Source organism: Lacerta agilis, chromosome 13 (genome assembly GCF_009819535.1).
Source record: "Lacerta agilis isolate rLacAgi1 chromosome 13, rLacAgi1.pri, whole genome shotgun sequence".
Lineage (NCBI taxonomy): Eukaryota > Metazoa > Chordata > Lepidosauria > Squamata > Lacertidae > Lacerta > Lacerta agilis.
The window spans coordinates 33,337,749-33,350,729 of record NC_046324.1 but is presented as its reverse complement, the minus strand read 5'-3'; the positions used below and the strand labels follow the sequence as shown (position 1 = coordinate 33,350,729).

The window sequence follows — 12,981 nt, the reverse complement described above, 5'->3', positions numbered from 1 at the left end:
GGCAAGGGGGCATATTCTGGGAAAGTTTCAGGGTGGGCAGTTTCTAGGGTGGATAGATCTGGAATGGGGGCAAAAGCGACAGCCTCTCTGGGGCTGAGCCGGGCTCTCGCTTTGCTTGCTTTAAAGGAGGAGCCCATGGAAGGCAGGCAGGCTGCCACGCGCACGTCCGCCTCAGCTCCGGAGAGGAGCCACTGCTGCCTCCTCCTCCTCCCAACCGCTGCTTGCTCTTCCTGGGGTGGAGATAATATTACCAAGCCTGCACCAATGAGAGGCAGCGGCAGGAGGCGGCGGAGGTGGCGGCTCCGGGGCTGAGCCAGGCTCACGTGCCTGCCTTGCCTACCTGCCTTTCGTGGGTTCCTCCTTTAAAGTAAGCAAAGCAAGAGCCCGGCTCAGCCCCGGAGAGGCTGTTGCTTTTGCAAGCGGAGCAACAGCCTCTCCAGGGCTGAGCCAGGCTCTCACTTTGCTTGTGAGCGGTGGAGGGACGAGTGGCGAGAAAGGAGCCCTTTCTCGCCGCTGGTCCTGCCGCTGCCTCTACCAAACCTGCTCTTGCGAGAGGGCCTTCACTCCATAAGATGCACAGACATTCCCTCTTCCTTTTTAGGAGGGAAAAAGTGTCTCTTATGGAGCGAAAAATAGTTCTTGAGCCATTTTGCAGAAAGGATGGAGGGTCCCACCTGCAGTCCCAAATGGTTTTGCCAGCAAAGGAACACTTCATAGACATCGCCTCAGTTCCCGTGTACATATATACCCTTTGCTTCTTCCAGGGGTCTGATGGTAATTCTTGCTGAGGGAGGGGGTTTAGTCTCTGGGACACCAGGTGCTGATCCCTATTTTAATGTGAAGATACTCAGAGCTCATCCGCACTTCAGCTTGTCCCATGCCTAAGAAGCACAGGTCCAAGCAGTTTTCCCCTGCTCCCTAAAACCAGCTCTTTAGTGTTAAATCGGAGCAAACATCAACCTGGAGAAAACCCAGATTGAGCACTAAAGAGCAGTTTCCCCCAGAGGAAAGTATTAGGACAAGAGGAAGTGTAGATATGCCCTCAGTATGTTGAATTGAAGTGCCATACACCTAGCTGCTGTCTTTGATGCTGTTTAACTAGAGTCCTCCTCTTTCCACTTTATAATAATAATTTATTATTTATTGTGCTAGTTCTTTAAACGACTATACTGTGACCTTTTCAATGCAAAAATAATATTAATAATGTAGATAGTAAACCATTTTGCACAGCCTATGGCAAAGGCTATATTAAGGGCATTTTACAGAGATTTTGCAAATAGTACCTTATTAGATTTACAGGAGCTAGCTGCTAAAACTCCCCCTCCTGCAAAGGATGGCTATCAGTATCGACAGGGGCTGAACTGGTTCCAGTGTGGTGACTTATCATTTTTTGTGGCACTTAAAAAGCCTGAGTTGCTGAAATAGACATTCTGAATGCACAGACGGCAAAGCTAATGTAGTGGTCACTGTTATTTTATAGTGAAGATTCATTCCTATCTGCGAAAAAAGAGATTTTCAGATCACTGTATGCATGTTGGTGATCAGCAAATGTGATACGAAAACTATGTTGTGGCAGTGTCTCTGTCAGAAGTATTACTAATACATTTCTGTCCTCCATTTTGCTGTAACTGAAAACGAGAAAAATAAAGTAAACTGGAGACAAGTTGGTTTTGGCTTAAATCATTGGGTAAAGTGTGACCTCTCCATATGCAGTTTTGTGGTCAAGAGATCAGGACTACCTCATGGGTTTGTGCATTCACTCCTTTCTCCCACACACACTCCTGCCCCACCCCAGTTTCAAAGTCAGGTGCAAAATAATGGTGCCAATTATCTATTATACCCAGGAAGCCATCCAGCATAAATACCAGGGACTGCTAACCTGGCCCTGTGTGTGACAGTGTGCCCACCAGTACCTCCTATGGTATCTGGAAAAGATATTGGTAAATATTCCTGCCCTGTTCTATGTTCTTGTCTCTTTATTCTGCTCTTTTAAATATGGCATACCTTTTGTGTTATGCCACAAACCTGGTGCCTATGGAACTTTCTCAAAATTCTGGATATCTTTACTTATGGCCCCTGATATATACAGAGCTTTGTATTGCAGTCTGAGTTACTCTACAGTAAGGATTCTAAAATGCAAGCTTAAAAGTTGCCAGTACAGCTGTGCAAAGACCGGCAACCAATTAATACACAGGTTTGTCCTGCCAATTCTACTTGCTAGTGTTGAACTCTAGGGAGTGAGAAACCCTTTCCAATCTACTGCAATTAACTGCCAGGAGATTCCAATCTATCTTCTGCCCATCTGTCCTGCAGTGTTGAAGTTTGAACAAAGCTGAGTTCGATATTGGAGATTTGAGGCTAGTTTGTAAAATATGTTTAAAGGTAACCATGGTTAATATTTCCTCTGCAGATGGCATGCTAAATCATGAAAACTGAAAAGCAGGGAACGCACAAGCTTGCAGCCTGATGTTCATCTTTTAATCATGGTTCAAGAAATCAGAAAACATTACATACATCTCTCTGCACTGCACCAACAAAATAAATCTAGCATCTCTTGACAGCACCCTCAGCCTTCTAGACTTTTCCTCAGCCATTCAGTTGGGCTTATATTTAGTTTTTAACTTTAACCCATGGACCTTGGTTTTTGTAGGACCCCTTATGCACTGACTGACCCCACAACACACAATTTGGGTCAGAGATTCTTTTCTCCCAAAATACAGGTTTATGGACACACCCTGACTTCTCAGCCTCCCTCCTCCTGGCAGAAACCTGGCATGACAACTTATTTCAAACTTCATGGAAAGGATGATCTTTAAATATGAAGACTTAACTGACACCAAATCAATAATCTTGGGGAATCTTGTATCCAAAGTACTGTAGTGTTAACTCATTCCATCAGTGCAAAGACTTCTGCTTGTGCACCTCCACACTCTGTGTGCTCCCTAAATCTATGATGTGGGTTCCCCCAACCTTCTGGAACAAATTTGGGGAGGATATGGGGCAGACAGGGGGAGCAGAGGAAGGATGTTCCATTGCGCAGGCAGAAATTGCACTGACCGGACACATTAGTTGGATACTGCCCTAAATCATGCCAATTTCTTTTTTCCATAGTCACATTATTATTTCTTTGTTCCTTATGATGCCTACATACTTCCCAGGATAATTTCTTCATCTTTACTTGTGTTTGTAAAGGTGTAAAGTGTAGAAACTTGGGTGGGTTCACATTTCAGTGGGAATCAGCCTAATCCATACTTCCCAGAATGATTAAGCAAACTAAAAATCAGCTTATCTTTGAAATTTGTAATGAAGTTCTCATACCAAAAGATCATGCATGTTAGAGGAAACTGTGTAAAAAACAATGTATATGCCAGTGAAAGTAGCATTTAAATATGCATTATATAAGTGGGAAGTTGTTTGAAAAATAGGCATATTAAAATGTGCGCTGAAACTGGATGGCTTCCAACAAATTAAGACACAGTAAGACATCAAACATTAAAAACCTCCCTATACAGGGCTGCCTTCAGATGTCTTCTAAAACTCAGATAGTTGTTTATTTCCTTGACATCTAATGGGAGGGCATTCCACAGGGGGGGGGGAGACTACTGAGAAGGTCCTCTGCCTGGTTTTAAGGGGAACAAATTGCAAACCAATGTGGTAAACTGAACTTAAGACTGGGGGGGAAAGGATAAACTGAAATAAACAATGTGGGTAGATTCGTCCACTGGTATCTGTAAGTACTGGTACCCACCAGCCCCTTAAGGTGATAAAGTCATTATTGGGGTGGGGTGGGGTGGGGAAGACAGAAAAAAAGAATTACTGCTAGTGTCATGCTGTTGCATTTAGCATAAGTGTGTGGTTATTTATGGAAATTTCTTTTACTGGCCCTCTCATCTGAACTGCGGGACCATGATAACCTATCATCATCATCATCATTAAAATTTGTATACCGCGCTTCATCTGAAGATCCCAGGGTGGTTCACAACAGAAGAAATATAAAACAAGAATACAAAATACAGTGGTACCTTGGTTTATGAACTTAATCCGTTCCGGAAGTCCGTTCTTAAACGGAAACCATTCTTAAACCAAGGCGCGCTTTCCCTAATGAGGCCTCCTGCTGCCGGTGCCCTTCCCCCGTTCGGATTCTGTTCGTGTACTGAGGTAAAGATCGCTAACCGAAACACTACTTTTGGTTTTGCGGAGTTCGTAAACCTTATCGTTCGTAAACGGGACTGTTCTTAAAGCGAGGTACCACTGTATATAATAAAGCAAACGCAAACCAGTAACTCCCCCTCCCCACTAGTTAAGACAACTAATAGCAAAAGAAAAGGCACTGTTGTCGATTTCATGCATCCTTTCCATTTTCCCTGCACAGCTGAGTTTTATGGAGCAGGTTTAGCCTTTGGCTGGGCATCTGTCTGCCCGCTTGCCGTACTGCCGTGATGTTATAGGCCCAGGCTGTTTCTAAGCTGTCTCCAGCAATGCTGGTAGGAATCCAGTTGAGGAAAGGGAAGCGGGCAGTCACCACGCAGGCCCCATCTGGGAGTTCTGAAAGCAGTTTTCTCTCCAGGAGCGGGACCTGCCGAGAGAGACCTGCTTTACAGTGACGTTGACAGCAGCAGGTTTTGTCAGAATGAATCTCAGAATGGACAACGAAAGCCTTGGGGAAGCCAAAAGTGCTGCTCTATCAGCAGAGGTTGGTCTGTTAGGGCGAAGTCCCGCCAACCTGAGTCTGCCCTCAGTCAACCCCCCATCTGCATGCCTCCTTAACTGTCAATCCAGGAATTGAACTGCTTGTCACCATTCTGCCCCTTAGTCTCAGGGTTGCCATTGCAGAATGCAGCTGGGAAGAGGATGGGGCCGAAGCAAGAATTAGGACAGATCCGCACCATACATTGAATGCACATTCAATGCATATGTAAGAACATTCAACATTCAACACACATCCTCCCAAGAATCCTGGGAACTATAGTTTAAGGGTGCTGGGAACTGCAGCTCTGTGCAGGTGAAACCATAGTTCCCAGGATTCCTTGTGGGGGGAATCACATGCTTTAAATGTTACTGAAAATGCTTTGAAAGTATGGTGTGGATCTACCCTGAATTGGCTCTGCCTATCCTTGGTTCTGACGACACTTATTGCTGGTCTTTCTGCCTTCTGCCATTTCCAAAGGGTACCAGCCACCACTAGACTGTATAGAACTTCAGACTGAAGCATAATCATTTGTTTCATGAACTAAAAAAAACCCTACAGGAAAATTGTTCTATTTCTATGAATTTTGGCCCTAACTGCTCCTCTGATTCCGAAATTCATGTGGTGTAGGCGATGAGTTTATGTGAATGTTCCTCTACCATTGCCTAACATAGAAGCTTCATCGAAGCAAGGCAGTCAGCATCTATTAGGGACATGAGAGGAGACACAGGGCCATAATCTTTTGTTTTTAATATAAAATGAGCGAATAGACCAGCCTCTTCTTGAGCTGAAACAACACCATCTGATAACTGCCTAACTGGAGCTTGAACCATCCGAGTGTATGGTGTTTTTACAAGGTGTCTTCCTGTGCAGCACTGGGAACAGCGAAAAAGACCCGTTTTCAGTCTGCATACCCTATGATAGTCTGCAGAGGCAGGGTTACATATAAAACACACACACACACACACACCCGATCACACATACAGGGGCAGATGGTCCTTCAGAAAGAATTCAGTTTGGTAATTCCGGACTTAAATCAATTAAAGGAAACTCTTCAAGGTGACTCCTGAAAGCTGCAAAGAGAAGACTGGGCCAATTTCTCTCTTAACTGACCAGCATCTAGCATACGGTGACTTGGGAATAGTGAATTTCAAACTGCAGCCTCTGCAGAAATGAGGCAACGTTCTTTGCTTTCGGCTGACTTTGCATTCGGGGTGGGGGGGGGGAAGCTGGCAAGCTCAGCATCTGGCTGTGGTGACTACACAGCAGCAGTGTAAATAGAGCACACAGTTGTGATGCCTCAGCAAGACTGCTGGGCGCTTCTGGGGCAATCGTCATTCTTTAGCAACGGATGGACTCAGTTGTTGCCACCTGGTCCCACAAAGGAAAGCCAGCAGACAGTGTTAAAATGAAAGACACTGCCAAAACAACTAAATCAGTATGTGGTGAAGATTGTTAAATCCCCTTTGGCTGTCAGTACAGAGGAATGATTTAAAAACAAACAAACAAAAACACCTTACAAGCAGGTGCAGAAAACTACAAATTCTAGTTATCCTGTTGAGTTGTATAGGGACTAAGGAGGAGGAAGCTGAGTCCCCGGAATGGTTGCAAGTGAAGTAGGCAGATGCAGGCTGTGCCCCCTTTGCTCAAATGGAGCTGCCACCATTGTTAGTATAAGGTTTTAATTTCTATGTCTCGACTGATTTCTAGGACAGAGGCTGGACAGTACCAAGCAGATGGGGACAATTCCTTCTGCTGGGGAAAATGAGAGCAAGTGTTTTGCAGAAGATGTTATCCACTTGTTGGCTGTGACAATGAATTTATCCATCTAAAATGCTTCTATGCTGCCTTTCAGATGCAGCCCTCTCAGGGCAGCTTACAGAAGATAATTAATAAATGCAAGAAAGCAAACATCTAATTATAGAAAGGATAAACAGCAGGCGTTCAAAACCCAACACACTTTTTAATAGAATGCAGAATGCAATTTGTTTTTAAACAGACCTTTACAACTTAACAAAGATGGTATGCAGTTCTTTTGGCGACAGTGCCAAGGATATGGGACCACAACTAATAAGTCCCTGTCTCCAGTACTCACCAGCCTAATGGATACTGAGGTGAGCCTAAGAAATAGGGTTTCAGACCCAATTTTAAGACCGGGGCAGGTTCATAAGACTGAATGCATAATACTACTGCCAGTTAATTGAAGGCATTAGTCCATTAGATATTGTGAAGACTGGGCATTGCACTGACCATCCTTGGTTTTGCTTAGGTAATATAGACAAGCTTATCTGAAAACTACTCACCAAGCTGGGAGCCAGGAACACAGTGACATTGTTGCAGTCAGAGAGATCTGCCTTAAAACAACAACAGCACCAGCAGCAGACAATTAGTCAAGAGAGATGGTTCAATGGTTGTTTCCTATTCTGGACTGGACTATTTCCCACCGTGCTTTGGGAGGCAAAGCACAGTCCCATGTTCTCAGATATTGCAGCACATGGTTAAGCTGGGGCAAACCAGTGATGCTGAACCTTGGGAGATTAAGGGAAACACAAGGAAACACTGCTTCACAACACATAGCTAAACTATATAACGGGAGCAACCAGTGTGGGTTGGTTGATGTTGAACTACAACTCCCATCACCAGATGTTGTTAGACTACAACTCCCATCAACCCCTGGCTTCTGGCCATGCTGCTGGTGCTCATGTCAGCTAGGGGCCCAACAATACCTGGAGGTTGCCAAACTTAGGGGAAGCCTTGCTGCTAACGTTTGCTTCTCCTGAGCTTCACTTAAGATGCAGGTGAGATGGCTACGGCAGACAGCTCCTTCTTCCACTTTCGGTTTGCTCCTTACAGGCTTAGCTTCTGGCCTCTGTGTGGAAAGAGCTTACCTTCCAAAGGTCTTCTCGCCGGAAGAAAACCTTTCCATAGCACCCAGCCCTCCAGGCACGAAAGTTGGACAGTTGTAAAAGCCATGGATTGAGCTCATAGCCAACTGTCGGCCTGAAGCCTTGTTTGTAAGCCTCCAGCACCTGGAAGTGCAGTCAGAATCAGGCACATTGTCTATTGCCTAATGCTGTGTCAGTTTCATGGTGCAGGTCACATCTGCACACATTTAAACCCTCTTTTATTGTTTTAATAGTTATGGAGAATCCTGGGAAATATAGTTTGCTGGGAACTGCAACTGCCAGGACCATATAAGGTAACACTGGTCCTGAAAGACCTACAATGGCTCCCAGCACGTTTCTGAGCACAATTCAAAGTGCTGGTGCTGACCTTTAAAGCCCTAAATGGCCTCGGCCCAGTATGCCTGAAGGAGTGTCTCCACCCCCATCGTTCAGCTCAGACGCTGAGATCCAGCACCAAGGGTCTTCTGGTGGTTACCTCATTGCAAGAAATGAAGTTACAGGAAACCAGGTAGAGGGCCTTCTCAAAGAGATAAGTAACTATACAACCTTTAGAAGACATCTGAAGGCAGGTATGGGGTATGGGGAAGCTTTTTAATGTTTTATTACCGTATTTTTCCGTCTCTAAGACGCCCCCATGTATAAGACGCCCCCTATTTTGGGGGGGGGGGCAACAAGCAATCACCAGTCTACCCTCGGCACTATCCATGTATAAGACGCCTCCTAATATCTGTCATTATTTTAAGGGGAAAAAACATAGTCTTATACACAGAAAAATGCGGTATGTTTTGTATATGTTGAAAGCTGCCCAGAGTGGCTGGGGCAACCCAGTTAGATGGGCAGGGGACAAATGAAGAAGAAGAAGAAGAAGAAGAAGAAGAAGAAGAAGGAAGAAAGAATGTAAAATTAGCAGAATTTAATTCCCAGGATTCTTTGGGAGAAAGCTATGACTGTGAAAACAGTATAAGCGGCATAAGAGTGTTTTAAATGTACGGTGCGGATTAGCCCCTGGAACAATGTACAGCCACAAAGGGTAGGATTCCTGGCGTTAAATTTGAGGAAGCACGTATATAGCTCAGTGTTAGAACAAAAACCATCCCCGTAACCAAACAACCCCCACCCTATCAACAAAAGGTCATTTATTCCTAGTTTATCTCAATCACAACCAAGCAGTGAGTGTTGCAGGCAGGTGCTCATCCTTGCCGTGCACCAATGGCCTTGGCGATCCCACACTTGGGTGCATTTTGCCATGCTTACAATTCTGCCATCACCCGATCCTAAATCCACCAGCTTCCCAGAACGCCCCTGCAGCAGCGACATCATATTCCTCACTTGCTTGACACTGGAGGGTACATATGGCACCTGGATTTAAAAAGGAAAGAAGCTGGTGAGTTTTGCGAAAGGCATGGATATTAGGAACATGGGGAAACTGCCTTATCCCAAATGAAACCGTCGGTTCTTGTAGCTCAGTGACAGACCCTCCAAGTGTCCCTATTTTCCAGGGACGTCCCTGATTTAGAGAATCCGTCTCGGTTTCTGGTTTGATCCCAGAATGTCCTGCTTTTCCTTAGGACGTCCCTCTTTCCATCAGAGAAATGTTGGAGGATATGGAGTTATCTGACCCCTGAGCTATCTGAAGGCAATCCTGTACAGGGAAGTTTTTTAAAAAAAAAAAAAAGTTTAATGTTTTATTATGTTTTTCATATATGTTGGAAGCCGCCCAGCGTGGCTGGGGCAACTCAGTCAGATGTGTCGTGTGGGCTATAAATAGTAAAATTGTCGTTATGGAATGGGACATCCCTATTTTCATCGCAGAAATATTGGAGGGTATGCAGTGACTGTCAGTGGCTCTCCAGTATTTCAAGCAAGGGACTATAGATTAGTTTATTTGTATCTAGTCACCAAGCCATAGAGGATGATCAATATGGAGGTATCATGCACAGCCCAGCCAACCTCAGTCTGCCCTTGGCCAGCCCCCACCTAATTATCTTCTTTATCACAAACATCCAGTAGCCTTTGAATATCTGCTCTGCTGCCCCCTTGTGGTGAGGCACTTATTGCCCATACCCTCCACAGAACTGGAGCTTCTCCTGTTCCCTTCGCCCTGCTCTAACCATTTTTAAATGGTGGTAACCCCAGATACCTGTAAATAAACTTTGCGTAGGCCAAGGGCAAGAGATCCGGCCCAGGCAAAATAAAGGACCAAGCCGGTGCTTGCTGCCATCTGGAAAGGACCCCAGGCACTCCCCGTTTCATGCAGCTCTAACGCCAGTTTTTCTATGTCGTCATGATCCATGCCTGCAAAAACAAAGAAATGTGCAAATCAGTTCTTAGTTAAATGCTGCATCTCTGCCACTGCAGTACTGGCTGCAAAAAAAAGAAGGGGGGGGGGACAGATCTCTGGTCATAGGGCAGCTTGGGAAGAATGGGAAAGTCATACTTTAAAAAACAAACCATTTTAAAAAAAATAAAGTGCAAAGAAGTGTCTTCTGCATAATAGGAGAATCTGCAACAAGAAACTTACCGAATCTTCTCCCAGTCCTTTAACATTGGCAGCCAAAATGGCCAGACTGAAATTACTCTGTGACCTTGGTGGACTTTACCCCTTGTGCAAAAACACAGCTTGCGTAGCAATCCGAACAGAGCAGAAAACACATCCCTTATTTCATGCATAACAATTCCATGTGCCTGCGAAGGAAAGAAAGGACTGGTGATCTGTTGGAACAGCTGCTTTGCATGCAGAAGGTCCATCTCTTGCATCTCCCAGTAGGGCTGAGAATGCCCGTCTGAAACTCTCAAGAACAGCTATCAGTTAGTGTAGACCAGGGTTGGCCAACTCCAAAGAGACTGCGATCTACTCACAGAGTTAAAAACTGACAGTGATCTACCCCCTTTTGGGGGGGGGGGTTTCAGGTCAAAGTTGTTAAGCTTTTTTAGAGAGGAGGAAAGCCCCATTTTTAGGGGTTCAGATCAAAGTTGTTGGGATTTTTTTTTAGGAAGGAGGAAGGCCCATTTTTAGGGGTTCAGGTCAGAGTTGTTGAGATTTTCTGAGGTGGGAGGAAAGCCCTGTTTGGGGGGGGGGGGTGAAGGGCTAAAATGTTGAGCATTTTTTAGGGGAGCCAAAGTTGTTGAGCTGCTTTGGGGGGAGCCAGTGATCTACCAGTGATCTACTACAGACGTCCAGTGATCTACCGGTAGATCACGATCTACCTGTTGGACGTGCCTGGTGTAGACAATACTGAGCTAGGTGGGAACAAACTGGTGTTAGGCTAGCTTCTTATGTTCCTAAAAGACCTGTCACAAAGCCTGACCTAAAGAAAGTACTGTAATATGGATTTGACCAGTGCTTTTTTTCTAAAAAGAATGTTTAGGGGTACTCTCATTTTCCTACTCATATCAAAATACTGCCCGTCAATGAGGCCAAACTTAAGATTCACAAAATGTTTAGGGGTATGCGTCCCCCTAGAGGGAAAAAAAAAAGCACTGGGTTTGCCTCCCCACAGTGGGCTGATACTTCCCATTTATGGTTTTGACAAGGGGGCGTGCAGTGCTTTTTTTCTTGAAAAATAGGCGCCAGTACTCACCCTGAAGTTGCTACAGTAACGAAATAAAACACTCCATTATCTAAACTATTTAAAACGTTTAGTTAGGGATTGCTCTTGTTTGTTTGTTTATATTTTCATCGTAAGCCGCTTGATTTTGATTTTAGCACAGGAAAGCGTGATATAAAGTGCCCTAAATAAAGACACACACACACCCCCAGAGCTCTTTCCCCGAAGCGAAGTCAACCCAACCCAACCCAAGCGGCTGGATTCTCTTTGCCATATAACTAAATCCTTTTGCTCCTTTTGCCTGGAGTTGACATAAGGAATGAGTTTTACATGTTGCGTCTGCTATGGCTTTCCTGAAGGTTTTAATGCATTGAGTATTTTTGCATCTTCCGCGTAAATAGAACGGATGGGAACAGAGCCACCATAGAGATACGATGGTGACAGAGAGGCCACGCACCTTATTGAGAGCGCGCGAAGTGCTTTCTTGAACGCCCAGACGGAAATCGGAAGCGAGAGCGTCGCTTGTCACTCTCTCCAAGAACTCTGTGATCCAGGGGGTGGGGTTGGGCGGCCGCTCTAGCCCTAGCGGAATAGTAGGTTTTCCCCCCCATCCTCCGCAGTCCGCCCGAGGCGACTCTATGGTTGCGGGAGGCTGGGCGGGCTCCTCTCGGGCAGCGGCGGGAACGGAGAGCGGGCTTGAAGCGGAGCCGCAGAGAGAACGGGGCAGCCATGGCCAGAGGTGCCCGCCGAGGAGAGCGGGAGGGCAGGGGAGCCAGGGCGGGTGTTGGGCTTTGGGGGAATGAGGGGCACTAGGACCCCAGCAGGGCCAGGCCAGGTTTGGAGGCTCCTCGGAGTCTGAGCATCCACGGGGCGGGAGAGGGAAGAGTCCCCGACAGCCCCACCGAGTCCCCTATTCCGAGACAAAATAACCCCCCGTGGAGCTGCTGCTGCTGCTGCTTCCCGACAGAGCTCCTGCGCTTTCAAAGCAGCAACAGCATGAGACAGGCAGAAATTCGCCAGGTGTAGCCTTTTCGGTCCTCTGTGATGAGGGGAGGCGCATCTCCTCGCCTGCTGGATTTCTGCCTGTGGGCAGCCGCGACTGGACGTAGTTCTTATGTTCTTAGTGCTTATGAGATGATTTTGGCTTTCTGGAGGACTAGATGAGTTGGTGTGTGTGTGTGTGTGTGTGTTTGGATTTATATCCTGTCTTTCCAACCCAAGGAGCCCAGGGTAGATATATATACAGTGTGTGTGTGTGTGTGTGTGTGTATATATATATATGAAATAGTCTGTGATGTTTTGGATCTTTTTAGCTGTGGTATGTTTGGACCCTAATCGGGGTGGGTCTTGGGGTTTGTTTGTTTGTTTGTTTGGTCTTTTTAACATTTTGCAAATTGTGTTTAAACATTTCTTGTTACATTGCCCAGAGAGCTGTGTTACAGGGCAATTAATGAATAAGTGAATGTAAGTTGCATGTATTGCATTGAGTAGACGTATAGCTGCCAGAGGTCCAGCCTTCCATCCTCCCCAAGAGGGAGGAAGCTTGAGATGCACAGGAACTCTGCTTATACAATATTTTATTAAACAGCTGCACAACATGGATAAAATGCAACTGGTGGTGATTTCTACCATCCCTGATTAAACAAAGTCCAGCTATCAGATTTCTGTCTCACTGGTGTTAAAATGCAAAGGAGCTGTGCTAGGGGGGAAATTTTATATATAGTATGATGGGCCTAAGTCACAACAGGCTTATTCTCTCCCCCTCCCCCACTTCTGCCTCCCCACTCTACTTGTTGGATTGTTTCTGCAGTATTGTTTGAGATACGAGATGCTAAACCAC

General features: G+C 45.6%; 2 protein-coding genes across 3 annotated transcripts in view; one reads left to right on the top strand and one right to left on the bottom strand.

Moving 5' to 3' along the window:
* Positions 1-4,257: 4,257 nt before the first annotated feature.
* On the bottom strand, positions 4,258-10,297 carry LOC117056718 (adenine nucleotide translocase lysine N-methyltransferase-like). Its single transcript, XM_033167316.1, has 6 exons — positions 10,115-10,297; positions 9,734-9,888; positions 8,848-8,952; positions 7,576-7,716; positions 6,991-7,041; positions 4,258-4,576 (listed from the first exon to the last, which is right to left on the bottom strand). The coding sequence occupies exons 2-6, from the start codon at positions 9,884-9,886 to the stop codon at positions 4,343-4,345; spliced, it is 684 nt and encodes a 227-aa protein (XP_033023207.1). The 5' UTR covers positions 9,887-9,888; positions 10,115-10,297; the 3' UTR covers positions 4,258-4,342.
* Positions 10,298-11,759: 1,462 nt separating this feature from the next.
* The window catches only part of WDR90 (WD repeat domain 90), a 42,204-nt gene continuing 40,982 nt past the window's right edge, over positions 11,760-12,981 (top strand). For both annotated transcript variants that reach the window (XM_033166924.1, XM_033166925.1), the window contains exon 1: positions 11,760-11,880. In XM_033166924.1, the coding sequence (XP_033022815.1) occupies positions 11,871-11,880 (10 nt within the window). In that variant the 5' untranslated portion in view covers positions 11,760-11,870. The remainder of the gene's footprint in view (positions 11,881-12,981) is intronic.